Below are 27,767 nucleotides of genomic sequence, written 5' to 3'. Positions count from 1 at the left end.
CTAAGTCTAGATCTAGAGTTTGATCAAAGTCATAGTCTGAAGCTAGATCTAAGTCTAGATCTAATTATAGATCTAGATCTAGAACTAGATATAGAATGTTGATATAGAATCTACTATATCTAGACTAAAACTCGTATGAATTTATATTTTATAATGATCCATTGACACTTTTTCCATTGTGACCTTAGATGTAATTTTTTTTTGTACCATTGCGCGAATATATGAATGAAGCTTGAGTTATAAATAAAAAAGTCCATTACTTTTAAAAAAAGTTACCTCCCCTGAAGTTTTTAATGGAAAAGTGGTGTAATTTTTTGAAAAATGTACTTGCATATATAATTTTAAAAATTAGATGTTTCCCTTTCGGAAAAAAAAAAGTATCCGTTGCATCAGAACTTTGAATGATCTAAAATATCATGATGTTCGATTTTTATTTTCTCTTCTAGTTTCTAAGATCTAAACGGACGGACGGACGGACGGACAGACGGACAAACAGGCAACACAAAACAAGTAGCTTCGTCTTTTCCCCTTTCGGGGTCGCTAAAAACAACATTTTAATGAATTACACTCAATTTTTTATTATCATTTATGATAATATGCAATAACACTTTATTTTCTTCCAATACAAATACCAATACACCATTTCCTCTTCTGCATTTGAGGCATTGCGCGATTTTCCTGAAATAAAAATAACAAGATTACAAAGAGAGTTTGTGTTACACAAACTCAGAGGCGGCCCCCGTCGAAGTCGGATCCCTGTCGGATCTGCATATTCGCAAATAATATTCAAGAGGTTATTTAATTTTGATGTAAAATGTTTTACATGTTTTGGATGTTCCTTCAGAGTTGAAGATAATTACTTCCTAGTCCAAACCTCCCGCAGGACGACGGGGGTTGGGAGCGGGCAGGGTTTGAACCCTGGAACATTCATAAATATGAACGACAGTCCAGCGCGAAAACCGCACGACCAGACAGCCATCCGATGGTCAAAAGTAATAATGTTTCAAAGATTCATTTGCCGTAAATTTAAATTTAAATTAAATAAAAAATAGTAGATTAGTTTTAGTATATTAAAACATTACAATATTGATCAAAACGTTTGGAAATGAAAATCTACACTTTTACTTTTTTTTTACACTTTAAGTTTAGAAATTGAAATTCTACATCTTAATCCAGTCTATTTTAGTCTAAACTAGATCTAGAAATTCTAGATATAGACTCTAAAATAATTTTAATTAGAATATAAATCCAGATCTAGATATACTGTAATAAAAATCTAGATCTAGTTTAAAAAATCTAGATTAGATCTAAATCAAGATATCATTCCTTTTTTAAACGCGAGTCACATAACGATGCTTTATAAACATTACTATACCGAGTTCTTTTTTCATTTCATTTGAAGAATTAATTCCATATGACGTCAAAGGAAAAAAAAAAAAACGTCACACCGCTTAGCTAGACTAAAAATCGCCTTCATCATTACGAGCCATTTATCGAGTGTTCATAGACTTTGGTGCACCGAGTGCGTTCTTTTAGCATTTCTTTTAAAGAATTCATTCCATATGTCGTCAAAGGAAAAAAAATACTACGTCACACGGCCTAGCTAGACTAAAATTCACTTTCATCAATACGAGCCATTTATCGAGTGTTCATAGACATTGGTGCACCGAGTGCGTTCTTTTAGCATTTCATTTAAAGAATTCATTCCATATGACGTCAAAGAAAAAAAAAACACTACGTCACAGGGCTTAGTTAGACTAAAATATGTTTTCATTATACGAGCAATTTTTCGAGGGTTAATAGACATTGGTGCACCGAGTGCGTTCTTTTAACATTACATTTAAAGAGTCCATTCATATGACGTCGAAGAAAAAAAAAACGCTACGTCACAATAGGCTAGTACCGGTACCATAAAAAAATGTCTTTATGTACACGAGATATTTAACGAGGGTTCATAGATATTGGTGCACTGAGTTCTAATAGAATTTATTTAAAAAGGATCAAAGCCGCATTGTTTATGCGTTTTGTCTGTCAGTCGGTCTGTCCGTCATTTTGATATAAAAAAAACAACTAAAAGTTATTAAAAATTGATTAACCTTTATTTTACGTTTCAAAACATCGCAATAATTTTTAGGTATGAACACAATTGAAAAGTTTATATAATAGATTGTTCCGGATGTTTGTATAAATAGTAAAAGAAAAAGAGAATTTCAGATAAATGTAATACCGTTAATTAAATTTTTTGGATGGTCTCGTATAAAAATTAGATGTACTACAGCCATGTGGAGAGATTTTCATACCTTACTTTGGTGTTTGGATTCTGTTTTCTTTAAAAATCGGAACATAATATTAACGATAATTAGATTTTTAATGTTTTAGGTAGAAAGTTAAATGTACTATAAGAGAGTAGTGAGATAAAATATTTTTCATAAAAATCGTAAAAACATTATTTCGTAAATGAGAAGATTATTTGTTTATTAATTAGAAGAGGGAGTTCAAACAATTATTTGGCGTTAGTAGATTTTTAAATAAATTCGGAAATTTCTGGCGACGATTTGTAAGAAAAAAAATCCGGAACTTTCTTTATCGATTACAAAACTTCTATGTTAATTTTTAGCAAGAAAATTAAATGTCTAAAAAGTAATTTTCAGTAATCAATTCTAGTAAATTACTTTTTTTTTAAAGCCCTGAACAACCTATTGTCGATATTTTTACAATTTGTTTGAAGATGAAAATACGGAACAATTTGATATTGAAAACCAAATTATAGTGACGCATTGTCAAATAATATAAGTGTAATATTAGTAAATTATGCGATTTCAAACAATCATTAGGCATAATTCATGTTTTATAAAACAATATCCGGAACATTTTTACACTTAATGAAATATAAGTCAGTATAGAGATTTTGATTTAGCATTAATATGCTATTTACATAAAAAACGGAACAACATATTATTGATAATGTGTTTCTGCAACGTTTAAGCATGGAAATTGAATGTAATATACATTAGAAGAGCAAACAAACATTTGTTGGGGTTGATTAGTTTTGCACAACAAAATCCGGAACAATCAATTTTTAGATACTTAAAAGTATTGAGATGTTACGGGAGGAACATTAAAGTGTAAATCAGATTTTCAATAGCTTTTAGAGTTCTAGTTTTTTTAATCTAATCGTGACGGACAGACCGACCAACAGACAAAACGCACAAAAATAATCTTCTTTTATTCGGATGGGGGCACTAAAGAAAAAAATAAATAAAATCTGATTTTTTAAAAAAGTTTAAGGAATTGGTTTAGCACCTGGTCATGTAGCGACGTTACGCTACTGCACGAAAATCGCTGCATAAAAAGTCCATTAAAAAAAATGTGCGTGATATTTACATACAAAATGCATTATTAGCTTTTATAAACAAACAGAAATGTTTTCTTTTAATTTTAGCAGCTAGTTGACCAGAAAAAACATCTTTAACTATTATTTATATTTGTTGTAAACATTTCCTGTACATTTTTTAAATATATTTGACTTTGTGATACTGAAAATTAGGGGTGCACCGGATAGTCCCTTCGGCTCCGGCTTCTGCCGAATATCCGGCATTTTTTACTATCCGGTGCTATTCGGCTCCGGTCGGATATCACTACCGGATAGTAAACCGGATAGTAAAAAGTACATAATTTAATATGCATAAAGTGGACCTAGTTCCATTACTGTCTGTTATAGAATGTATTAATGTTTATATGAAAACAAAATAATGTGCTTAAAAATAGAGCCATTATGAATATGCACCAAACATCGTTTATTATAAAGACAAGGCGTGTTAATAACTTAATATAAATAGAGATGAAACTTTACATCATAAATGCGCTTTACATACAGAGCAGCAATGGCTGGCACTTTTTTTTTTTAATTTGTCTTGACCTTTGAGTAAGTTAGTTAACATGTTAAAATGCTACATTCCTTGACTACGTCATGCTGACCAGACGTCTGTCTAGCTGTGCGGGTATATCTCCAGAGGTAGAGATGAACAACTCCCACCCCCCTTTTATTTGTTTAGTCCATCACATGGATTTTTTTATGGATGGGTAACCACAAGTTAAATACGATGGACGTAGGTTTAATGTCAGCGTATTGACACTCTGTAGTGGTCACACCTTTCGAGGGAACTGAGTTTGTTTACTTAGTAGTTAATCTTTATTGGGGGGGGGGGGGCTGGACTACAAGAGCCACACCTCTAATGAAACCAGGTATATTTCTAGATGAACAACTCCCTTCCCCTTTTATTTGTTTAGCCCATCACATTGAGTTCATTGATTGACAGGTGACCCCAAGTCAGATACGATGGACGTAAGCACTCTCTAGAGGTCACACGAGGGAACTAGGTTTGTGATTGGGGGGGGGGGTTGGACTAGACTTTACATTATAAATTCGTATTACATACGTAGCAGCGATGTCTTGCACATTTTAAAAGCTTGTCTTGACCTTTGAGTGGTCTTGTAAACACGTAATATTCCTTAACTACGTCACGCTGATAATCTGTCTAGATGTGCGAGTATATCTCCAGAGGTAGAGATGAGCACCCCCACCTCCTTTTGTTTGTTTAGTCCATAACATTGAGTTCACGGATAGGCAGCTGACCACATTAAGCCAGATGTCAACGTGTTGACACTTTCTAGAGGTCACATCTTATGAGGGAACTGAGTTTGTTTACTTGGAGTAGAATTTTTATTAGGGGCGGGACTACAAGCCAAATCTCTATAAGGTTAATCTGGTATGAGTTTGTTTATTATGAGATAGGTTGTCAATCAAGGGTCTGGACCACAAACCAAATTGTTAAGACATATTCACACTGTCTAGAGGTCACTAGATGATGACACTAAGTTTGTTTACTTGAAGAGAAATGTCAATTAGAGCGCTGAACTACAGGACACACCCCTACAAGTATTTTGTTACACAAGCCACGGGTATAAAAGTGGCTTGCAAGGGCATTTAGTAAATTAAATAATAATAATAATGGCTGATAAAAAGTCATCACTTATATGGCGTTACTTTAATGTCAAACAATGGACAACTCTAAAGCAGTTTGCAATGCTTGTAAAGTAGTACTGTCACGTGGTAAACCAGCAAACCTAAAGACTTCTCAACCACCACTATGATTAGTCATCTACGCTCGAAACACCCAGACTTATTCAACGAAATGACTGCATTGAAATCAGCATCAAGTAATATCACTGCCTGTGCCAATACGTCTACGAGCACCAGTGATTCGTCAAGCCTCACACACAAGCAGCAACCAGGGATTAAAGAGGTCTTAGACAAAGCTAAATTGTGGGATATTAATAGTGATAATGCTAAACTCATTCACTTGGCCATAGCAAAGATGATTGCAACTGACATGGAACCTTACCAAGTAGTTGAGAAGTCTGGATTTATTGGACTTTTAAAAGTACTGGAGAAAAGATACACTGTGCCTAGTCGCAAATATTTTACAGAACGTGTTATTCCAGATATCTACGACAATATTTCCTCAAAGCTTCGTGAAATGCTATCTGATGCTAAAAGCATCGCTTTCTCGCTTTCTCAACGGACACTTGGACAGCTGATAATACCACCGAATCATATTTTGGTTTAACTGCCCATTGGTTGAATGAGTCATTTGAACGAAGCAGCTATGTTTTGCATTGTACAAAATTTAATGGCCAGCATACGGCTGCAAATTTGCTGTACTTAAGATATTTACTAAGCCATTATCTGTATTAGATACAAACCAGAAGCGGTTTGTGGCCTTTAAAACACGAGCCTAATGACAAGTTGATGGTGTCAAATACATGAACACAAACATCTACCCACTATAGGCTACAACTTAGATTGTACTTAAGAAAGATTTACGCTATAAAACCAAGAGTGAACATTACCTTTGAAAGATTTACATTAGTTACATATATGTTTATATATTCTGCATGAGTTATCCCACATTCTACTTTACAATACATACGCACACACCATCTCATGTTACAAAGATTAGTTTATGATAAGCATATCTGTAAAAAAAATGCTGTTCATTTTAATTTATCAATCAGTGATAGAGTTTAAAGTAAGAAAGTAAATAACAAAATAATATGAATATAGGTATGTTATATAGAAGATTTGCAAAAACTTCAGTAAAACGAGCTGTTTGAGTCATGTAGGTATCCGGCTCCGGCTCCGGCTCCGGCCGAATATCTAATTGTACTATCCGGTTATATCCGGCTCCGGACGGATATCAAAAAGTACTATCCGGTGCACAAAAATTGTTCATCTTTGTTAGCATATTGTAACATTGCCTCCCTTACATTTACGTAATTGTTTTAGAATTGATGTATTTTTATAAAAAAATCGCTTGCATAATTAATTTTATAAATTAAACGGTTTGCTTTTAGAAAACCAAAAGTAGCCATTGTACCTAAACTTTTTTAGCCGCATTTAATGATGAAATAATATTTTTCATATCTCTTCTAGTTTTCGAGATCTGAGTGTGACAGACGGACAGACGGACATTTTGCACAAACCTAATAGCGGCTTTTTCCCCTTACGGGGGCCGCTAAAAATTAATTTAGAATATTCTTTTTTTTGTATTTTGATAAAGTAACCAATGAAGTACCAATGACAAAACGCCATGCGTAGCGTGTAAGATGTTGATCACCCCCCCCCCCCCAATAGTCCAAGAAACATAAAAATACCACAATTGAATCCTAATGCTGCTGGTAAATGCCCATTTGGGCATCTGTCTTCATAACAATTCTATAAATAAAAAAATCACCCTTTGGGTCAGGATTTCGTGATTTTACCATTAACAAAAGAGATACAAGACAAACAAAAACTCTTTTGTCACATAGACAATCAGATCCTAAAATAGGGGCTATCCGATATAAAATTTTCAGATGTAAATTATGAGTGTGTTTGGTGTGAATGTATATTTTGGTTTTCTATAGTTATAAGGTTTTGTTAGGTGTAATGCACAAATTATAAGACAAATTTCCTTATGAATAATAACGATTATAATAATAATCATTATGATTATTATTATTATCACCCCTCTCTGAGCCCATCCCAAATCATTATAATCTTAGATTTTTCTATTCCCATTAGGGCATCACGGGAAATGAAAAGGCAGATAAGCTATCAAAGGCAGGTTCATCTATGGAACAACCAAATAGACCTGTTAACTACCTCATCCTAAGGTCAATGTTAGTCAACTATCACAAAGAGGAGTGGTTCAACCAATGGGCATCAGGAAACACAGGCAGAGCCATGTACAAAGAAATGACTACGCCTAACAAACTGGACAGTATTAAAAACAATTCCCATTAGACATCTATCAAAAATTCATCTTCAGCAAAAGTTGCCTCCACTTGGTCAAGTTTAATTGAATAGCTACCCCTCCTCACTGGACCGACGTAGACATGAACGAGACTCTTCGTCAAGACCACTTCAAAGAGTCGCTTTCGCGGATTACGTCTCCATGGCTTCCCTTCAAGTCCCCCACCATGTGCAATTCTCTCGACGAATTGTGCAACACACTCATTTGAGACTTTCTTTCAAGTTCTCTGCGCAATGTGGTCTCGGTCAAATTTCTCAATTCTCTGAGTCTCGTCTAGGTGGCCCCTTTCGCTTCGTGTGGCACCTCTGGTAGGCGTTTATCTCGGTCAGAAGAGGCGTTTCTTCTTGATGGAGTTTTAATGTTTACCGCCCTCCTTACATCTCTTCTCCCCACCTTTCCGCCATTTTCCACTGACTTTATTCAACGTTCATCTATTTGGTTAATTTCCTGCCACGCGCTGAAGCCAAGCAGACGCACTCTCCGGTATCTGCTTTCAATATCATTTCCCTTCTCCTCGGATTGGTGCTTTCATCCCTCTTAGGTCATCTGCCCTTAGCTGAAGAGAACTGGCTTAACAACATATAGCCGCAAGTTGGTGACTGCCACCACTGCCCACCACAACCGAACTGCAGGCGGTCTAATCCGCTCGACTAGCCCACGAGTAGTTTAGCCACTACAACAAGCAACACCAGCCTTCACAAATCACGAACAGGATCCAAAGATAAAGCTATGCACCTAATGACACTCATATCTCTTGCAATGACTTAGACTTCGATCCTCCCGCGCCATTCGAATCATTAAGTGGCAAGCTTTCTCCATAAGGACATGTCACTGGCAATATCATTTCCCTTCTCCTCGGATTGGTGCTTTCATCCCTCTTAGGTCATCTGCCCTTAGCTGAAGAGAACTGGCTTAACAACATATAGCCGCAAGTTGGTGACTGCCACCACTGCCCACCACAACCGAACTGCAGGCGGTCTAATCCGCTCGACTAGCCCACGAGTAGTTTAGCCACTACAACAAGCAACACCAGCCTTCACAAATCACGAACAGGATCCAAAGATAAAGCTATGCACCTAATGACACTCATATCTCTTGCAATGACTTAGACTTCGATCCTCCCGCGCCATTCGAATCATTAAGTGGCAAGCTTTCTCCATAAGGACATGTCACTGGCAATATCATTTCCCTTCTCCTCGGATTGGTGCTTTCATCCCTCTTAGGTCATCTGCCCTTAGCTGAAGAGAACTGGCTTAACAACATATAGCCGCAAGTTGGTGACTGCCACCACTGCCCACCACAACCGAACTGCAGGCGGTCTAATCCGCTCGACTAGCCCACGAGTAGTTTAGCCACTACAACAAGCAACACCAGCCTTCACAAATCACGAACAGGATCCAAAGATAAAGCTATGCACCTAATGACACTCATATCTCTTGCGATGACTTAGACTTCGATCCTCCCGCGCCATTCGAATCATTAAGTGGCAAGCTTTCTCCATAAGGACATGTCACTGGCAATATCAGAAGCCTCTTCCCACCTGGTTTCCACTGCTCTGATGCCCTCAATGAAAGTGCTGCACAGAGTTTGCGCTTTGCTCATATTGGCCTCCATGTCATCGCAACTCTTGGTATGTGCAAATCATTTTGTTGGAGAACATGTCTCGCAAATCTCATGCGACGCTCTGTCACAACCTGCCAGTTCGGCATAGGATTTCCTTGTTTGAGACCCGATATATATAACTGACTCCTAAAATCCATCTTAGCCATTTTCGATGAACTACATTTAGTCTTTTCTTGAATCAGGCAGATGATTCCCATGTCTCACGAACTTTTTCTGGGAAGCCATATTCTCTATTTTCCATAGTGATTCTCGAGGGACACTATCAAACGCTTTCTTAAAGTCTCCAAAACTGATTGTTGTTGGTATTCGAGACTTTGTTCTATGATATTTAGTAGGACGAAGATCTGCTCCGCACACGATCTGCCTCTTCGGAAGTCTGCTTGCTCTTCTCTGAGCCTCATGTCCCACTGTAATCATACGCCATATTCTCCTTTCATTTTTGTAAATGAATTATTTTAATTGTGAACTTGCTTGCCTAGCGTTAAATCTGTGCCTGTATGTAATTGTGTACATTTGTGGTCTTCCTTTTGATAATAGCCTATACATCAGACAGCCAACAACTTTAAAAAAAGACGGACGAGACTAAACCAGTGAGACTTATGATGGACTTGAAAGGGGCGGCCAATATAAGACACTGTTATGATGCGAGTTCTTTTAATTGTTATGAATATTTATTTTGTCTATTCTTGAATAACAGCAAGCACTAGTCTAAATCTTGTAGCTGTTTCAATATATTTATTATACAAATGCGTTTCAACACACCTCCAACTACAGCTTCAACTTTCCAACCAACACAAAAAAATCAAGCCTTTAAATGCCCTTTGGTTCAGCCGTACTTTTCCCATGTATCTGTCAAATTAACAAGACACGTCAATCTAAACGACGCGCTTTTATTGATCTGTGTCACACTCGCGTCTCACAGTCATCCATCCGTAATTTACTACCACGACAACAAGCATCATTATCTCATTTAGACTTGACTCTTGCGCTTTCTGGTATTTCTGGTCCTCACACCCCGACGATAACCGATGGGCACCGTAGCCGCACAGCTTTTCATAAAGAAAGGTTCACATCTAAATTAAGTCCAAGGCTTCTTTGTCCTATCAACGCTGACTCTCTTGCCTTGCTCCCCATCTACCTCCGTTACAAAGTTATAACTCACTCCCTTTTTTTACAGCTCTGTGGGATATCTTCTGCTATTTCCCAAAGCTCTAAATCGAAGTGTTCTCCAACTGGAGACATTACATGTCCGTTTGACATTACAGCTTAATAGAATGCCCTCTTTGTTTTAACTTCAGCCACATGGGCGCCGCCCTCGGCATCTACGCTGATTGACACTTGAATCAGAACTATATTTCTATTCTACTAATCACCAATTATATACACAGATATCATTCCGGCAAACTATGGCTTCATCCTTTTGTTAACTTGACTAGTCCTCAACACTGTCAGATGGAACAACTGGCTTCAACATATGGCTAAGGCTCAGCCATTGAAGTCCACCTCTTTCTCATCCCCTCCCCCTCTATCGGAGTAGACAAAGGAACGCAGATAATCGTGACACTTAATCGCTTTGATTCTAAGAAATGAAGATTAATTATTAATATGCATATTTCAAATTTCCATTTTAACGATATCTCCCTGTTTGTCATTCAATTAAACAGTTTATGTATATTAATTATATTCAGTTAGTATTTTTCTCGTTGTTTGCCAGAAGTGTGCCTGTATCGTGCTTTTAAACTTTAAAACAAAGTCATATTTCATTAACAACACTTCTCACAACATCCCAAGCAAACTGTTATAGAACAGAATCTCTTTCCAGAAGGAAAAATACAGTTGCTTTTAATAGACGTCTGTCAAATTAATTAGTTAAGGTCTTTAATATTTAAAAAAAAAATTACCGTCTCTTTATTTTCTGTTCCATCTTGTTTTTCATAGGTCACGATGGCTTCTTTGTTGATATCCACAGAACCATTGCTATCTGTTTTCTTCAGAATGGAAGTCATTTCGTCTGTTTTAGTAGAAAATATCAAAGAAGAAATGTGAAATACACTTTGTATTTTTCATTCATTCCAAAAATTGTTTGTAATGTATTTTTTAGCGGCCCCCTAAAGGGGAAAAGACGCTATTAATTTTGTGTGTTTGGTCTGTCTGTCCGACCGTCCGTCCCGTTTAGATCTCGTAAACTAGAAAAGATATTGAAAATCCGACATCAAAATATTTTAGACCATTCAAAGTTCTGATGCAACGACTACTTTTTTTTCTTTTCTGAAAGCGAAAGATTTATTTTTTAAAATCAACAATGCAAGCAGATTATTCATAAAATACACCAATTTTACCACTATTCACTATTAATAGTAACAAAAAACGGGAAGCTATTTAGTAAGGGAGATGACTATTTACAATGTTTTCAACACAATTGTGAAAATGGTTTTAGATTTTTAGTCAATTTTTTTTTTTACAATTGCTTTGCTATGTTAGGTAAGTTCTGTCACACAAACTATATATTTACAGAAAAAAAAATGTTTGCTTTTATTTTTACAGAGAAAAACATCTATTTAGTATGCATATAAGTGGAACATAATTTAAAACAACAATTAATAAGTAGGTTTTCATATTATCGCGTGAACTGCCGCGGACAGTGTCGGTTATGAATAACTAAACTAAAGGAAGGGGAGAATTTTTTTTACAGATTTATTTTTCTAGATGCTTCGAATAAGAGATTTACCCTTTATAGAATAATTAGATCAATTAGATAATCATTATATGACATTAGTTAGGCCAGCTTCACATTGAACTTCTCCTTCACTTTCACTATCTCTTGGTCTACTGGATCGTTGGGGCACAACATAAGATCTGTCAACCTTCTTTCTCCATTCTTCTCTGTCATTTGTTTTTGATATAATTTTATTCTGATATTCTTTTTGAAAATATTGAAACCTGCCTTTTTACCTGCCTTTTTACCACTTCGGGGCCGACGTTGAGTTTCTGTTTCCACACAAACTGTCTTTGTAACCTTGTTTATTGTTGAAACTTTGTTATATATTGAAAACGCATAAAAATGTTGGTAGGACGTAATTTTCACTTATTTTGGTCACATTTAATTCACTATTTTCTGTCATAAAAATCTGGTCCCTGGTGCTGCTTTCATGTGCTTGATATTTAGATCTACGTATCATTTATTTGTTTCAGCACTTAGCTTCACATTTATATTTACGTTAGGAGCTTGATTGCTCATACTCACTGAAGCATCTATATGTAGATCATAATGTATTTATGTTGCTCTCTTGTTCTATTGATAGATTAATTTAAAATAGAGCCATTGTTTCTCTAATATATACTTGACGGCTGTTTATGTCTGCTGTGTTGAAATTGATGGTGAGGACGGTTGTGGCGTGGTGAGGGAGGTGCTGGCTTAGGCATGTGACCAATGACTACTGGCTTGGTAATTGCATACCGGTACTGGCGAATTACTTTAAATCAGAAAGATATTTGACATCTCTTTGGTCTAGATTAGTCTAGAAGCTTAGCACTGCGTTGCTGCTAGGTGGAGTTGCCGTTTCCGGGGTCGCTGGTTCTAGCCTTAGTAGGTGCAGTCCCTTATTGTCGTTACATTTAATTTACTATTTTCTCTCATTAAAATTTAGCCTCTGGCGCTATCTTTATATGTTAAATATAATGTCTCACTCACTTAGTTCTTGTATGATGTTCTCAATAGCACTAGAAACTTTACTGATTGCTGCCAAAATTATGTCCACATTCTGTTTGGTAGCTAAGAATAAAATAGATATATATATATTAGATTTAAACATTACATACAAATTAGGTCTATTGCCTACTTCTTTATGTGTCTATAACGTCGTGTTGGTTTGACGTATATTAAGTATTAAAGAATCTCTTGGAAATAACAAACCAGTAAAGAAGTATCCGAAGAAATGAAAAAATGGATCTGAACAATTCATACCATAATTCTAAGTAACCATTGACTGACTGACACATTCATTGCTCATTAGATCTTTTAAACTGTCGTTACGTCTCCACATCTAGTTTCGTACACATGTTCCTTTTACCTCCTAGGTGCTCACTAAGAACGCTTTGGATAGATTCGCGACCCGACGACCGCCATTCGTGAAAAACCGCAAGCCCTATAAAACCTTTGTATTTTATTTTATTTTATTAAATACTCTTCTTGCTAGTCTTCTTGATGATTTTATATCCCGAGTCGTATCAGTTTTGTTTTTACCCATCTCTTCAGTTTATCTTTTTCTGTTTAAGTTGTCCTCGGTTTAATTTTGAAATACATGACTTTTTTAAATTCTGCTACAGGTACTTTCTGTTTATTACCTCTCCCTTACAAATGGAAAGACACTTTAAATTAAACTAAACTAAAAATAATTTTTTAATCTTCACTTATTGTAATGTACACGTTATTTCTCCCACAACCATTCTCGGAGATTAAGTTGAAGCTTTGCTAAATTATTCATTGTCATAGAGAAGATTAAATATGAAAAAAAAAACCAATTAGTCAATTAATTACTAGTAATTAACTATTTTGTTTGATACCAACAGGGGACATTTATGCTTCAGTATGCACAGATATGGCTAAATATGTAGGCTTTTGTCCCCTTAGATATCTGAACACGTTATTTTTCTCGCACCTCTTCTCGGATCAAGCTGAAAATTTAAACAATCATTTATTGATTGTACAAAACATTAATCAATGTGAAGTATTTTCGTTTGATTAGCAGTAATTTTTTTTATTTAAAAACATATTTTGCTTGTTTGTTTTTTTTTTACATTATTTTGTTCTTGCATACCATTCATTTTTATTAGAAGACACATCAGAGCCTTTAGTTTAAATGTGCATATACATCAGATTTAAGTGGGAAAAAAATTTCAAAAATATAAATATACCTGTGTAAAATACGGATGCAGGAAATGGGCTTTAAAAAAAAAAGACTATAACAGTTTAAAAAATTGAATTGAATTCTAAATTGAAAAAGAAAGAGTAAATGAACAAATTGAATTCTGTAGAAAGAAGAACAAGCCCCTCCCCCCAACCAAAAAAAATAGACAAACACGTTTTTCCATCACAAGAAGAGAGTGAAGTGATTCCATGCTAAGGTAAATAGTTAATGTAACAATCCCAATTGGCGTGCTAAAGATTCTTAGTCTTAGACTCAGTTTACAATAAATGTTCTAATGATTACATTCTAAAATAGCCATTCCTCCAGGTATTGCTTTAAAATAGCTCAAGAAATTTCTGTGACGTCGAGAATGATCGGGTGCAGACAAAGTAAAAAATAATATAAGAGGAAAGCCACTTCAGGATTTAGTTAAATAATTCATTCTTCAGTTCGGCATTATAAATCTAGCTATTTTGAAGATTTAAATATGCAAACACAACTTACGTAAGTTATTTAATTGAAGTATCGGTGTTTCGCTAGCTGTGTTTTACTCATTACTAATTTTGTTTTTAGGTTAACAAGGAAACAAAGGATATCTACACAATTTAAGCCTAGCACAACTTTACAATATCGTAGAAAGTAAGAAAGGAATATTCAATATGGCGGTTTTATTTTAGATATGCATTAAAATTAATCAATAAGAAATGTGCAAGCATATTGTCTGTAGAAAAATAATGCATGACAATGTTAATTTTCAAAAACAGAAAAACATTCTAACATCGAGGTATAGCTGAAGATTCGTTATTTGTATGTTTGTTTCTTAAGCTATTTTGTAATTCGTACCTTCTTTGTCGTTGGCGCTCTGGGCTAGATTGTCCCAAATGTTCAAGTAATCGTTAAGAACATTGGCATCATACGTTATTTGGTCTGAAATTATAATGAATGTGAAGTATAGTTTGTTGAATACATCACATACCCTATATGTCTGCAGCAAGAAAGTTGACAGAGTGATATTTCTTGTACATATTGTAACAAATGTCATTTAGGTTTATGTCGTTCAATTTAACCGAGCTTTTTTTTTCATTGCATCTTTTCAAATATACTTTCACTTCTCGCTACCTTCAGCTGTTGCCCGAATCCGTGAATGAAGTACCTCCGCTTCGCTTTTTCCATGTGCATTATTATTCTAATTACACGTGAAGTTATAACTGTTTTTAGAAAACAGAAAACTCCTGAGTAAAATAATTTCTAAATTGTACATTTTAATTAGTTCTTGAGTAAAATAATTTTTAATAAATGCGCCATTAAATGTTTAATGTAGGAGTGTTACATGAGTAATTCCTACTAAATTGTATATAATTTATTTTTACCTTCGAATATTGCCGACGTAGCTGGCGTAGCACCAATCTTTTTAGCAATTTCATTGATAAGACTTTTTACATCCTCATCTGCAACTGTTGATAAATACTTCATTAGCAAACAATTGAATTTTATCTATGAAAGAATGTTTCAATTTTAAAAATATACTTTTCTTAATTCTTCTTTCTGATGTTTTATTTCTTGTTTGAGGCACAAAATAATAAAGATTTTAAAAATGGGAAGCAATTGACAGTTATGCTAAATAGTTACAAATGTCGTAGTTAATTTAGAGCTAGTTTTGCAAAAAGCTTAGTATACACATAAATCAATTTCTAAAATAAGTAGTCAAGATTGATTTCCCTCAAATTTTATCATTAGCGCAAATCAATAACTGACTATCCATAAAGGGTCCTGATATGTAATGAAAACCATAAAGTTTGTAAACGAAATAATTAATATGTGTGTAATGAGTAATAGATCTTACTATTGATAATCAAACGGTCATACAACACCTTGACTTCCTTTACAGCCTTTGTTAGGTCCTTAGCTTGTATACCTTGGTAAACAAAAAAATTAGCAATAGTTCATTATGAATAACACATTTACTTACACATATTTTACACGTTATTTCTCTCGGATCTAGTTGACATCTGGCAGAATTATTTATTGTCAATGACAAAATACGAATCAATCATAAAATTAAATAAATTAGTTGATCAATTAGTCTTAATGATTATTTTTTTTTAGATAAGAAGAATTTTAATAAGCAAAAGCAAAGGGGATAACTATAAAACCTTCTATTTTTAGAAGTAATTGAAAAGCTCAGTTACTAAAAGGTTAAACTTCATTATGGAGGTTCGAGAGCTCAAGTTCGAAATCAGAGTCAAGCAACTTAAAAAAAACAACAACTTTTGAATCGGAAACCTTCTCCCAGATACATACCATCTCCCCCCAACTGATCTATTGTTAACTTGAAAATTACGCTAAACTAAAGCACCCTATTTTGAGCCCGAAAAAGTTGCTGAGAACACCTATGCCAATCGTGAACAAAGAATAGACCGTCCTGGAGGTAATCATCTTTAGCCTCAACATTCTTATGTTGCGGAGCGATTTTAGATCATATACAATTCACATTTTTCAAGGTTGGGTGAAGGCCGTGAAACGAGCGTACGAAAGGCCATGCTCAGTGGTCATTTACGACACACGCCTGCATACGGCTAAACGCGCAACTTAAACAAAAATAATTTTTAAATGAATGTTATATTGTCGCTAAATATACAGAATAGGTTGAGAACTTACCAGTTGCTGCTTTGCTTAGAGTGTCTTGAACCAGAGTAACTATTTGTCTTGTTATGATCTCTGCATTGGTCTGGTCATGTTCTTCTGCTCTTTTCCCACAAAACTTTTGAAATAATATTTTATAGTTATTTTTAGGTTTACATCTTTTAAAAATATGTTATTGTAACAATTTCTCTATTCATTCTTCGGCTCAAAAAAACACATGGGTGGAAAAAATATGGACACGGATCTTGAAAACAGCTCTAAAGATTTTCCTAGAACTTTGACAATGATGTTTATCTTTGGGAACGAATTTTTAAGAGAAGAAATAGCAAAACTTGTGTCTATTGTTATTGTTGGAGTACGCTAGCCTGACATGGCCTGACTAGGTTTTTAATAAGTTGCGTAACTTTATTTTTTTTTCGCTGTTTATTTGTATTTATCTATTTCATTTCGGGTCACAAAATCAATTTTGCCTAGGGTCTCCAATTATCTAAGGCCGGCCCTGAAGAAACCCTAAAGACTTCCTACATGCGGAACTTGCGGAGGGAGTCAGACCAAAGGGTCACCGAAGACTTACCTATAGAGATATCTGTGTTTCGAGTTGATGAGACTCTTAATTATGTACAAACTTATATACATAAAAGATGATGAATACTTCAATGTTAAGAAACCATTAATAATATCTCAATTATAACTCTAGTTTACATTATTCCATCTTGGATTCTTCTCTCTCTCTAACCCTTGCAACACGCATTCGCACCATTCCACATTCACGGTATGATACGCACGTACCCCCCCCCCCCCTTGTTCGACAAGTTCGATGTATATCGAACTTCTATCAGCCCATTTCCCAAACATAATAGTTAGCAATTTGAAATTCTAACTTCTCAATAACATGTTCTAAAAAACACAAGAACCCTAACAAAGTACATATTAATTATACCAACATCTACATTCTCTCATTCCAACCGCACTCAAATAGTTAACAAACCAAGTCTATCTTGCTCTATACATATCCTAACCCCAACAACATGACGCTGTATATAACTAACTCACCACACTCATAATACCATAGATTGAAACCCAATGTCTAGTTACTTCTTTTATATATAATGATTCTAGTATTGACATTTGTTTTAGGTATTCCTATCACACCAATTTGATAAGTTTCTTACAAATGTAATTTTGATAGGATAATTATAATTAAACAAAATCAAAATAAAATAAAATACGTTGCCCAAAATCTACGTATCTACTTTCTACTACTTATACTCTTTTACATTTCCTATGTAGCCTTTACAAAGCTTTTATAATGTAGTAGCCTTAACATATATGTATATGCAACAATGATATCCAATTCATTACAAATGTCTTAGTATCCATCAATACCACCTTTCTAATCATCTCTATATAATTCTAACATTATTTATATGCCATCCTTTCCGTTTTCCCCCTTTGCAATAATGTCTCATTGTGATCCCACTACCGAACACTGGCGGATCCAGAACTTTGGAGTGGGGGGGGGTGATTTTTTTACAAACCCTAACGCCCAGTAAACCCTAACCCTATGCTTAAACGTCGGTACAGCATATATATATATAATATATATATATATATATATAATATATATATATATATAATATATATATATATATATATATATATATTCGATATATGAGAATAAAATAAGACTGTTTCTCAATCTACGGCGAAAAAAAACAGTCATGTTGAGGCCTTTCTCTTGCAAGCTTGGGGGTCTGGGAGAGCGCTGTAAGTTTTATCGGTGGGGTTCGGGGCGAAGCCCCGACACCCTTAAGCGTTTTCTTGCATTTTTCACAGCAGAAACGCATTCTCCTGACATCTACAGCTCATTGTTTATCAGTGGGGTTCGGGGCAAAGCCCCGGCGCCAAAAGCATTTTCTTGCATTTTTCACGGCTGAAACGCATTCTCCTGACATCTACAGCTTATTACTTATTAGTGGAGTTCGGGGCGAAGCCCCGTTGCCAAAAGCGTTTTCTTGCTTTTTTCACAGCAGAAACGCATTCTCCTGACATCTACAGCTCATTGTTTATCAGTAGAGTACGGGTTCGCCCCGACGCCAAAAGCGTTTTCTTGCATTCTTCACTGCAGAAACGCATTCTCCCTGACATCTACAGCTCATCGTTTATCAGTGGGGTTCGGGGCGAAGCCCCGACGCCAAAAGCGTTTTCTTGCATTTTTCACTGCAGAAACGCATTCTCCTGACATCTACAGCTCATCGTTTATCAGTGGGGTTCGGGGCGAAGCCCCGACGCCAAATGCGTTTTCTTGCATTTTTCACGGCTGAAACGCATTCTCCTGACATCTACAGCTTATTACTTATTAGTGGGGTTCGCGGCGAAGCCCCGACGCTAAAAGCATTTTTTGGCATTCTTCACTGCAGTAAGGCATTCTCCTGACCTACAGCTCATTATTCATTCTATTATAAAGGACCTTTTGAATAATGTGGAAATATATGCTAATATGAATTTATAGTCCCTTAATACATTCAAATACAACCGATTTGTTCTTTGAAAAGATAAGATACCCAACATATTTAGATTAAGGCTTTGAGGACCGCCGCCGAAAAAAAAATATTCGATTAATAATATTCAATAAAATGTAAGCATAAATTATGAGTTATACTCCTAAATTTTTTAAAGTAGAAAAATGTGAGATAGAGTAAGGTTGGAAAAAGTCCACTAGGAAAAGAATATCTGGCTTTTGAACTCATCTCAACCGTGACTGTTATATTGACAAATTTCGTTTGAATTATAACTTTTCCAAAGCAAAGTCTTTCTTAAAATATTATGATAAATTCATGTGAAATTACACAAACTCTGTCTGGAAAGGGGAAGGGCGGTAAAATGAAAACGATTAATCCTCGCTCCTTTTTATAATTTCTGCTAATGATTGCATTTTGCATAAAAGAATAGGGGTTGGGCGACTCGATATAAGAATTTACTTTATAGCATATATAAATTAAATTAAATAGATTTTTTAAATTTTGTAATTTCTTACTATAATACAAAAAGAAAAAGTATTGATTTGTCCGATGGGGGGAAGGTGATTGCATGTATCGCACTTCCACATGTTTATATTATATAGATATTCGACTAATTTTGTTCACATACTATGATTTCTCCATAAAAGTAGGACCGCCCCCCCCCACCCAAAGGGTTTAGATGGGAAGGGCAGTAGAGGTATTCGTTCCTACCCTTCCAATCGGCCAACAGGTGAACGACATAATATGAAGACCGGTTAAAATACCAATAACAAGTTTTAATCATATAGATATTTAATTGATTTTGTTAGCAAGCTGTGATTTCCGCAAATAAAAAGGACCGCCCCCCCCACTCGAAAGTTTATGGTGGGGATGGGGGTGAGGGTGGGGGGGGGCGATTTGATGCCATCGCGCCCTCCAGACCCTGGAAATCGGCCAAAATACTAGAAGGGGGGGGGCGAAATAATCTAAAAATAGGTTGAAATATAAATAATTAGTATATATTATTAACATAAGTAATAAATTCGTATACAAATTGTGTGAATTCTATACTAAAATTCGTCCGCCCCCCCCTTCGGGGGGGGGGAGAGGGTCGGCCGAGTGAGGGGGGCGATCGCCCCTACCGCCCCCCCCCCCCCCCTGGATCCGCCAGTGCTACCGAATGATCTAGCTGTACTGTTTCTTAGCCTGCTAATATCCCATATACGCTTCTCCACTATTGTACTTTAATTCCTTAACTCTGATTAACTGTTGACACAGTCTTCTAGTATGTCCCCTTCTCCCACAATTAAAGCATAGGATGTATGGATTTGTACGTCTGTATGTGGGTTTATTTCGCTTTCCCCATACCCCTGAATGTCTTACTTTATTTTGATTTTGACCCATTCCAATTGCATTGCTTTCTACCTTATCTGTTAATTCTTTCTTCCCATGATCTCTGCTACCTATGTCATCTGATTGATGGAATCTTATATCTTCTTCCATATCCCCATTTCAACATTGAGTAGACTTTATCCCATAATATTTCTTCCAATTCCCTATCTCCATCTCTGAACACATTTTCACCCCATGAATGTTCCCAATTATTAAATCTATCTCACCCTGATCAACAACACAAGCTTCCACTGTCTCCTTAAAATACGGTGTGTCTATACTAACTTTAGCAATCGGTAATTGTACAATATTTCCATTAAAGAAAACACAGTTTTTAGATTCGCATGTATATTCATGGTCTTCCACTAATTTTTTATTCACTCCAATAATAGTGCTCCCTGTGTCCCTAATGGCCCGGGCATGCTACCCTGCCTCATAGTGGCGCCCGGGTGGAAACGATTAAGCTAAAGGGTAGCAAAACAAGACTCCCGTGGGGGTGCCTAAGGGGGGTGCGAGAGCATCCTCATTGCACTGCGCGGAGTTGTAAAAAAGCTCCAGAACCTTGTCACAATCCAGGCGCTGTTCCTCAAGTGGCCGTTACATAAATGGCGTGTTCCGCATGGTTAGCCTGGTATAGAAAAGGAAAATGGCGGGGTTCTTAGTGTACCTGGCCTCTTGCCACGAGTCTGACCCACCCGCCAGACAGAACAGTGTACACTGTTTTCATTCAGGGAGAGAGAGCTCTTGTTCACTTTTACTGGCCTAGAGTTCCAAGAGCCGAAGGCTCAACTCTACCTGACAGTTTCAAGAAGAAGAAGAAGAAGTAGAAGTGTCCCCAATGGTCTTGGCTGCCTTGTTTCCTACAAATGTCTGAAAAACCTCCAATGTTCCAGTATCAGATGACAATGATAAGCCTTGCTCTATTCCACCTTTCTCCCAGTCCTTTCTTTCCTGTCTGTTTCCTTGATATCTTCCGTTGAAATTATCATATTGTCTTTCGTTTGTACAAAGTCTATTATGCCTATCCTGTGTCTCCTTTGGTCTGTGAAAGTTATTCTGTGTCGCACATGTTCTGTTAAAGGCCAATATTTTTTCTATATCACTGCCTCTAGACAATTTCTTTTCGGGATGTGCCACCTTATAAACCCTTCTCAGTCTTACTATGTCTTCTATGGATTTCGGTTTCATCTCTAAGTGAAATATTTTTAATTCCTCCTCACACTCGTAAATCACTTTGTCCAGCATGAGAAATGTCTTTAGACTGTCAAAGGTTTTTTCTACCTCAGCTGTTTCTATCCAGTTATCGAAATGGCTTCTCATTCTGTCCAGGAAGGTCTGCGGGTCATCCTCTGTTCTAATTCACAATTGACAAACTGTTGGCGATAGAAAGCCTCTGTTTTCCAGAATGTTCGAAGCAGTTGTTCTTTCACAACATTGTAGTTACCCTGGCTCATACATATGTTTTACGGCACCTCCGCTGTAAATGACCTAGACAATAAGAATGTCCATTTGTCTTCAGGGTATTCCAGTTCTCTCATTTCTATTTCGAACTTTTTCAAAAAAATGTCTATGTCCATTTTAGCTTCTTCGAATATCGCACCTTTATACTATGCTAGTTTATTCCCTGTAGTTTCCCCTTTTCTTTTATCACTCTTTTTCTTGGTTTGTTTTTAACGTCTCTTTTTCAAACGCCAATCTCCACGTTGGGCGCCATTTGTTACGAGTTGATGAGACTCTTAATTATGTACAAGCGAACTCATATACATAGTAGATGATGAATACTTTAATGTTGAGAAACCATTTATAATATATTCAATAATAACTTAGTTTACATTATTCCATCTTGGATTCTTCTCTCTCTCTCTAACTCTTTCAATACGTATTCGCACCATTCCACATTCACGATATGCTGTGCACGTATTAATCTGAGACATGAGAACCACAGGCATCAAGAAAGTATCTGGGAGGAAAGATCAGAAAGCATGGAGACTTTGCGTGCGTACAAACCTCGCTGAGAAAAAAAGAAACGATGCAGCCTTAGTAATGAGAGAAAAAATTGCACTAACGTGCACAAACTGGGACAAACTCTACCGCTCCAGAATTGGCTTGATTAGTCACACAAGATTCTGCCCTGTTTGAATACGAAACCAAACCAAGTGGCTCATCTGGGCGCCTTTATTGTCTTCCGAGACAGAAAGAGCCATACATATAGATACACATTTTCTCTGTTGTCTGCGTTACCTTAGAATGCATTGGTTTTATAGGGGCGAAAGGAGATTTTTTGTTTACAAAAACACAGAGAGGTTGATGGTAAAAAGTATTTAAATGAGGGGTATGTTCAATTGGGAGCTTGAACGACGACAGTAAAGTTGTTTAATTGAATTGCATTCTACAGTGTCTATTTTATTAAAGTGATTCCTAGTTCCAGAATTAAGGCTTTGTATTTATTGTTGTAGTGTCTTTAGATAGATAGATAGATAGATAGATAGATAGATAGATAGATAGATAGATAGATAGATAGATAGATAGATAGATAGTTAGATAGATAGATAGATAGATAGATAGATAGATAGATAGATAGATAGATAGATAGATAGATAGATAGATAGATAGATAGATAGATAGATAGATAGATATGCCACTGCTGTGAAAATTAATTTATTAGAATTTACTTACCCTTCGCCAACAAAGTGGAGATCCAGATGTTAGCGATGCAAGTGACTAAAAAGGATAATAACAAATATTATTATCTTATCTTATACTTTAATTATAATATGATTAAATTAATACTAAAAGCAATAGGGTGATTAGGTGGTGAAGAGCTTGGCTTCTGAACCGAAGTTTTTTGGGTTAGAATCACTGTAAAGACTGGGATTTTGAATTTCAGACTTTTTGGGCACCCTGACTTCCGCCCAACTTTAATGGGTGCCTGACATTGTTTGGGGGAATGAAAAAAATGTTGATCGTGCTAGCCAAAAGACATCTTTGTTGACTTGGCCATAGAAACAGATTCCCTTTGACCTTTACATCAGCTGCCATATTGATCGAAAGATACTTTTAAAAATATATTTTTAATAATAATAATAATAATACAAAATAGAGCATTGAGATTCATAACAACCGAATATTCACATTTGACTAGAGTTAACACCTTTAGTTAAATCACTAAATTTAGAAAGCCTTCAGGGCAGAAGACTCAAAAGTAAAGTAGCAATTATACATAAAACACTGAACCATAATCTTCAAATACAAAAACAAAATTTAATAAAATACTCAGAAAGACACAAAGATAAAGGCACATTCCTCATCCCATGTGCTAGGACAAATTTGTACAAATACTCCTTCTTCCTTAGTGCTATTAGAGCATGGAATGGGTTGCCTGAGCTAGCCAGGAAAACCAGTGACTTGGCTGAATTTAAGTCATTGGTTAATATGCATGACGCGTAGGGCGTAATTATCTTCTTTTTTTGAACGTTTTTTTAAAGATAAGATAAGAAATATATTACACACACACACACACATATATATATATATATATATATATATATATATATATATATATATATATATATATATATATATATATATATATATATATATATGTCGCAAATACGGCTGTGACAAGTATATACATTTTACTGGCAAAGTAAAGTGTCAGGTGTCAAGTAGAAATTGTCTTATTCAGAAAGATAATTTATAAAAAAGAACATATAAAAATTTTAAAAAAAGCTTATAACAATTAGTTTGGAACAATCATGTAATTAAATTTATAATAGAAATAGATTAGCAAAAATAAATCTGGTCGACTAAAAATAGTTTTAGCTTTCTCAATACGCTATGACCCTTTCACTTGTCTGAACCAGTTGGGAAAGCTGTGCAAAAGTTAGATATAAGGTGAAAGACCCGAATTCTACTCGAGGGATCAAGCCAACACATGCTAGCGAACCGCTTATAAAAATCGAATGTTTTATAATCATCTATTGTTAGCTTCAAACTTTTAAGCGGCGAATTACAAAATATAAAGGGAGTTAATTCAACTCATGGGCGTAACCAGGATTTTTTTTAGGGAGTTGGGGTTGGGGGGATTTTTTTCTCTCCTTCCCCCCCTCCCGCGCAAAAAAATTCATATATGTGTGTGTGTACATAATTAATCCCTTCATTCTTTCGGAAGACGTTGATTGTACCCTAGAATATTGTCTTCCTGGAGTTAGTGGAAACAATGTAGACTCCCCCCCCCCCCATTGCCAGTAAGCCCCACCGCTTAGCACTATTTCCGGTATTAAAACCCAACAAAATGCATATTCTGAGGTATCTACAGTGCATTAGCCTGCTATTAAAATGTTTCAAAAACTTATGTGCTATTCTTAATGACTTGGATCCTTCCGCGTCGTTCGGAGCATTGGGCGGCAAGCTGCTTTCATAAAAATCTGTCATTGGCAATGTCTGAAGCCTCTTCCCACCTGCTCTGAGGACCTCCATGAAAGTGTAGCGCCAAGTTGTAATAGGATGTCCCTGTTTGCGCTTTCCTCGTTATGCCCTCCATGTCATCGCAACTCTTCATTTTATCGGAGAACATGTCCCGCAAAACTCATGCGACGCTCTGTCACAACCTTTCTAAGGGGTCGACTGCCAGTTCGGCATATGATTTCCCTGATTGAGACCCGATCTCTATGACTGACTCCTAAAATCCGTCTTAGCCATCTTTGTTGAGCCACATTTAGACTTTTTTCAATTTCGGCAGATGACTATTCACAGCACTTTATAATGGAGCCCAGTCACTGGTAGAAATTTGTAACCTCTATGGCTAGCGCTTGGAATTAAGTGACTGTAGTTTGCTTTCGATTTTATATCAAAAAGGGAAGTTTTATCGTCAAAATCATTGGGGGGGGGGGGGTTAAACTAATAAATCTGGGGAGTTTTAAAAAAAATTAAAACCCCATTAGCTACGGTCATAGAATTCGGTGTCTGTAGTTTGCTTTAGAATAAAATTGAAAAGAGTGGTTTTCAACCTCATAACTCTTTGTATGGGGATATTTAAACTCAAAACCTTCAGAAGGGGTTTTAAACTTTTAAAAAAGCCTTCTGGAGGAGGGGGGTTAAAGTCAAACGCCCCCTTGGCTTGGCGATGCTCATAGAATTTCGAGTGTGTTTTTTCCTTTTTTTATATTGAGGTATTTTTTTTAGCTTCAAGCGCCGCTGAAAGGGGGGGGGGGGGTTAAACTCAAAACTCCCTTTGGCTACGCTCATAGAACTTTGAGTGTGTAATTTGCTTTTTTAGATTGAAGAAATGGTTTTTAGCTAGAGTTTTTTTTAAAACACAAACCCCTCTTGGCTACGCTCATAGAATCTGGTGACTGATATATGGACAGTCTTATATTGAAGAGGGGTTTTTATCGTAAATTCCGGAGGGTTTTTTTTGGTTTTGGTTTAACAGAAGAAGGGGATTTGACTGCAAAATCCCCTGGTTGGGAGTTTTAAACTCAAAGCCCCCTTGACTTCGATGGGGAAAGTGATGGTTTAGTATTAAAATCTCACCTAAAATAAATAGAATCAAAGCAAAAAATCAGTCACTAAATTCCGAACCCCCCCCCCCTCCCACTTCCGAGGCTACGCCCAAAATTCTACTTATACCAACACATCCGTCAAATATAATTTCTTTCCCTTCTTCGGTACCAAACAAAATAATTAATTACCAATAGTTAATTTACTAATTTGTAAATTTGTTTTTATTGATTCTTATGTTGAAATAAATGTGCGAAATGTCAACTTTATCCGAGATTGAAAATGGGAGAAATAACGTTTACCAGACAAATAACTTTTTACAAGACAGACAGACAGGCAGTCTATTGATATACGCTTTGTAAGTACAATTTCAATCTTAAAATTATCAAATAATTATTTAAATCAACGAATCGATTTAAAATAGTTATATACATGAATAACAATTTTTTCTAAGTTATACATTAGTAAATATAACATTATTTAGTTTTTTCTAAGTAGACTAAAATGACAAATTAAAAGAAGCGAAATGAATGAGTGGGTAAAACTGTCTATACGCTCTGCTCTGAAGCCTGTCTGTTTCAAGAATGAAGCAGAATGAGGTGAAACTTAACTCGCTATATCGATCCTTGACATGAGGCAAGGGTGCATCTATCTCTTTTACTCTTCCTCCTAACCATCGACTACATAATGAGGAGCACAATTAATCAGATTGCCATCTATATTTCATGGCGTGAACAGAATAAAATGACAAACTTAGACTTTGCTACTCGGGTCTACTAGAAAATGCATACAAAAATGACTGAGAGCTTCCTTAGAGAGGCACTCAAAATTGTCCTCCACATAAATTTGAATAAAACTAAAATTCTGAGAGTATGATATAAGGCAAAAGGTGGCAGAGCTGGATAAGTTCACATACCTAGGCAGCAGCATTACAAATGATGGAGATGCCTATCATGACATAGCATGCCAAATAGTAAAAGTAGGGACCATTTTCCAATGAGGACCTCAGAGCAGTGGACACAATGAAGAAAAAGACTGAAGACGCTATAGTATATTCATAATAATCCTGGCAGACTGACTCATTCACATATCACTAATTTTCCCACGTGCCCGTGCGCCTAGGTTACTAAACACTAATATAACAGATACTAACATTCAAATGTTTGAGGAACGGGACGAAAATAAAAGGGGGAGAGGGGGTTCGAGAAAAGTGATATAGAGTTTAACAGGCCGGAAGTGAGTGTGTGTGGGAGAGAAATTTAAATGCGGGCCTTTCCAATTAAACGTAACATAGACTAGAATACACTGGTCTAAAGGGGGGCAGTGAAGTGTGGGCAGTTTTATTGAAAGTGCAAAATAATAAATAATGGGGGGGGGGGGTACGTCTAAAGTATGTGAGCATTTGAAGGATGAAATTTTAAAAAAGGCCCATCCAAATAATATAATAAAGCCTATTTTTTACGGAATAGAGTTGATATTTGACTTAAATGGCTGGTCCAATTCAACGTAAAAAATACTAAAAGTAGCTGAACAAAGGAATGTATGAGGAAGTGTTTACATATATATCATTTTATTGTTATCTGTAAGAAACGAATGGAAGGGGTCCATGGCTAAAAAAAAACAATATGTAGTCTAAGAAAAAGTCAACGGGCGTAGCTGGTAGTTCAAATACTCATCAAAATGTTGTAAAACTATAAAATCAAGCTCTAGAACTACCAGTACTGTCAAAAAAAACAAAAAACTTACCAATGTCAATATCAGCATTATGACGCAAAAGGACTTCATTGTCTTGATCAGCTTACAATTTAATATTTTTGAAAAAAAACAAAAAACAATTTACA

At 35.9% G+C, this 27,767-nt stretch overlaps 1 protein-coding gene across 1 annotated transcript; it reads right to left on the bottom strand.

The window, feature by feature from the left end:
* Window positions 1–515: 515 nt before the first annotated feature.
* Window positions 516–27,767, bottom strand: LOC129923333 (uncharacterized). Its single transcript, XM_056013721.1, has 9 exons — window positions 27,673–27,767; window positions 23,101–23,145; window positions 16,547–16,649; window positions 15,732–15,803; window positions 15,259–15,342; window positions 14,732–14,815; window positions 12,673–12,753; window positions 10,883–10,992; window positions 516–678 (listed from the first exon to the last, which is right to left on the bottom strand). The coding sequence occupies exons 1-9, from the start codon at window positions 27,709–27,711 to the stop codon at window positions 610–612; spliced, it is 687 nt and encodes a 228-aa protein (XP_055869696.1). The 5' UTR covers window positions 27,712–27,767; the 3' UTR covers window positions 516–609.

This window comes from Biomphalaria glabrata, chromosome 16 (assembly GCF_947242115.1).
Source record: "Biomphalaria glabrata chromosome 16, xgBioGlab47.1, whole genome shotgun sequence".
Lineage (NCBI taxonomy): Eukaryota > Metazoa > Mollusca > Gastropoda > Planorbidae > Biomphalaria > Biomphalaria glabrata.
The sequence above is the reverse complement of the archived record's forward strand: the minus strand, read 5'-3'. Positions and strand labels throughout refer to the sequence as shown.

Bases quoted from the DNA above. Each gene is read 5' to 3' on its own strand.
- LOC129923333 (XM_056013721.1), bottom strand. From the start codon at position 27,711: ATGAAGTCCTTTTGCGTCATAATGCTGATATTGACATTG. The intron at 16,650-23,100 runs GTAAGTAAATTC...TTATTTCAAAAG, and splicing joins CTCCACTTTGTTGGCGAAGG to TTTTGTGGGAAAAGAGCAGA. The intron at 10,993-12,672 runs GTGAGTGAGACA...CTACTAAAACAG, and splicing joins GAACATCATACAAGAACTAA to ACGAAATGACTTCCATTCTG.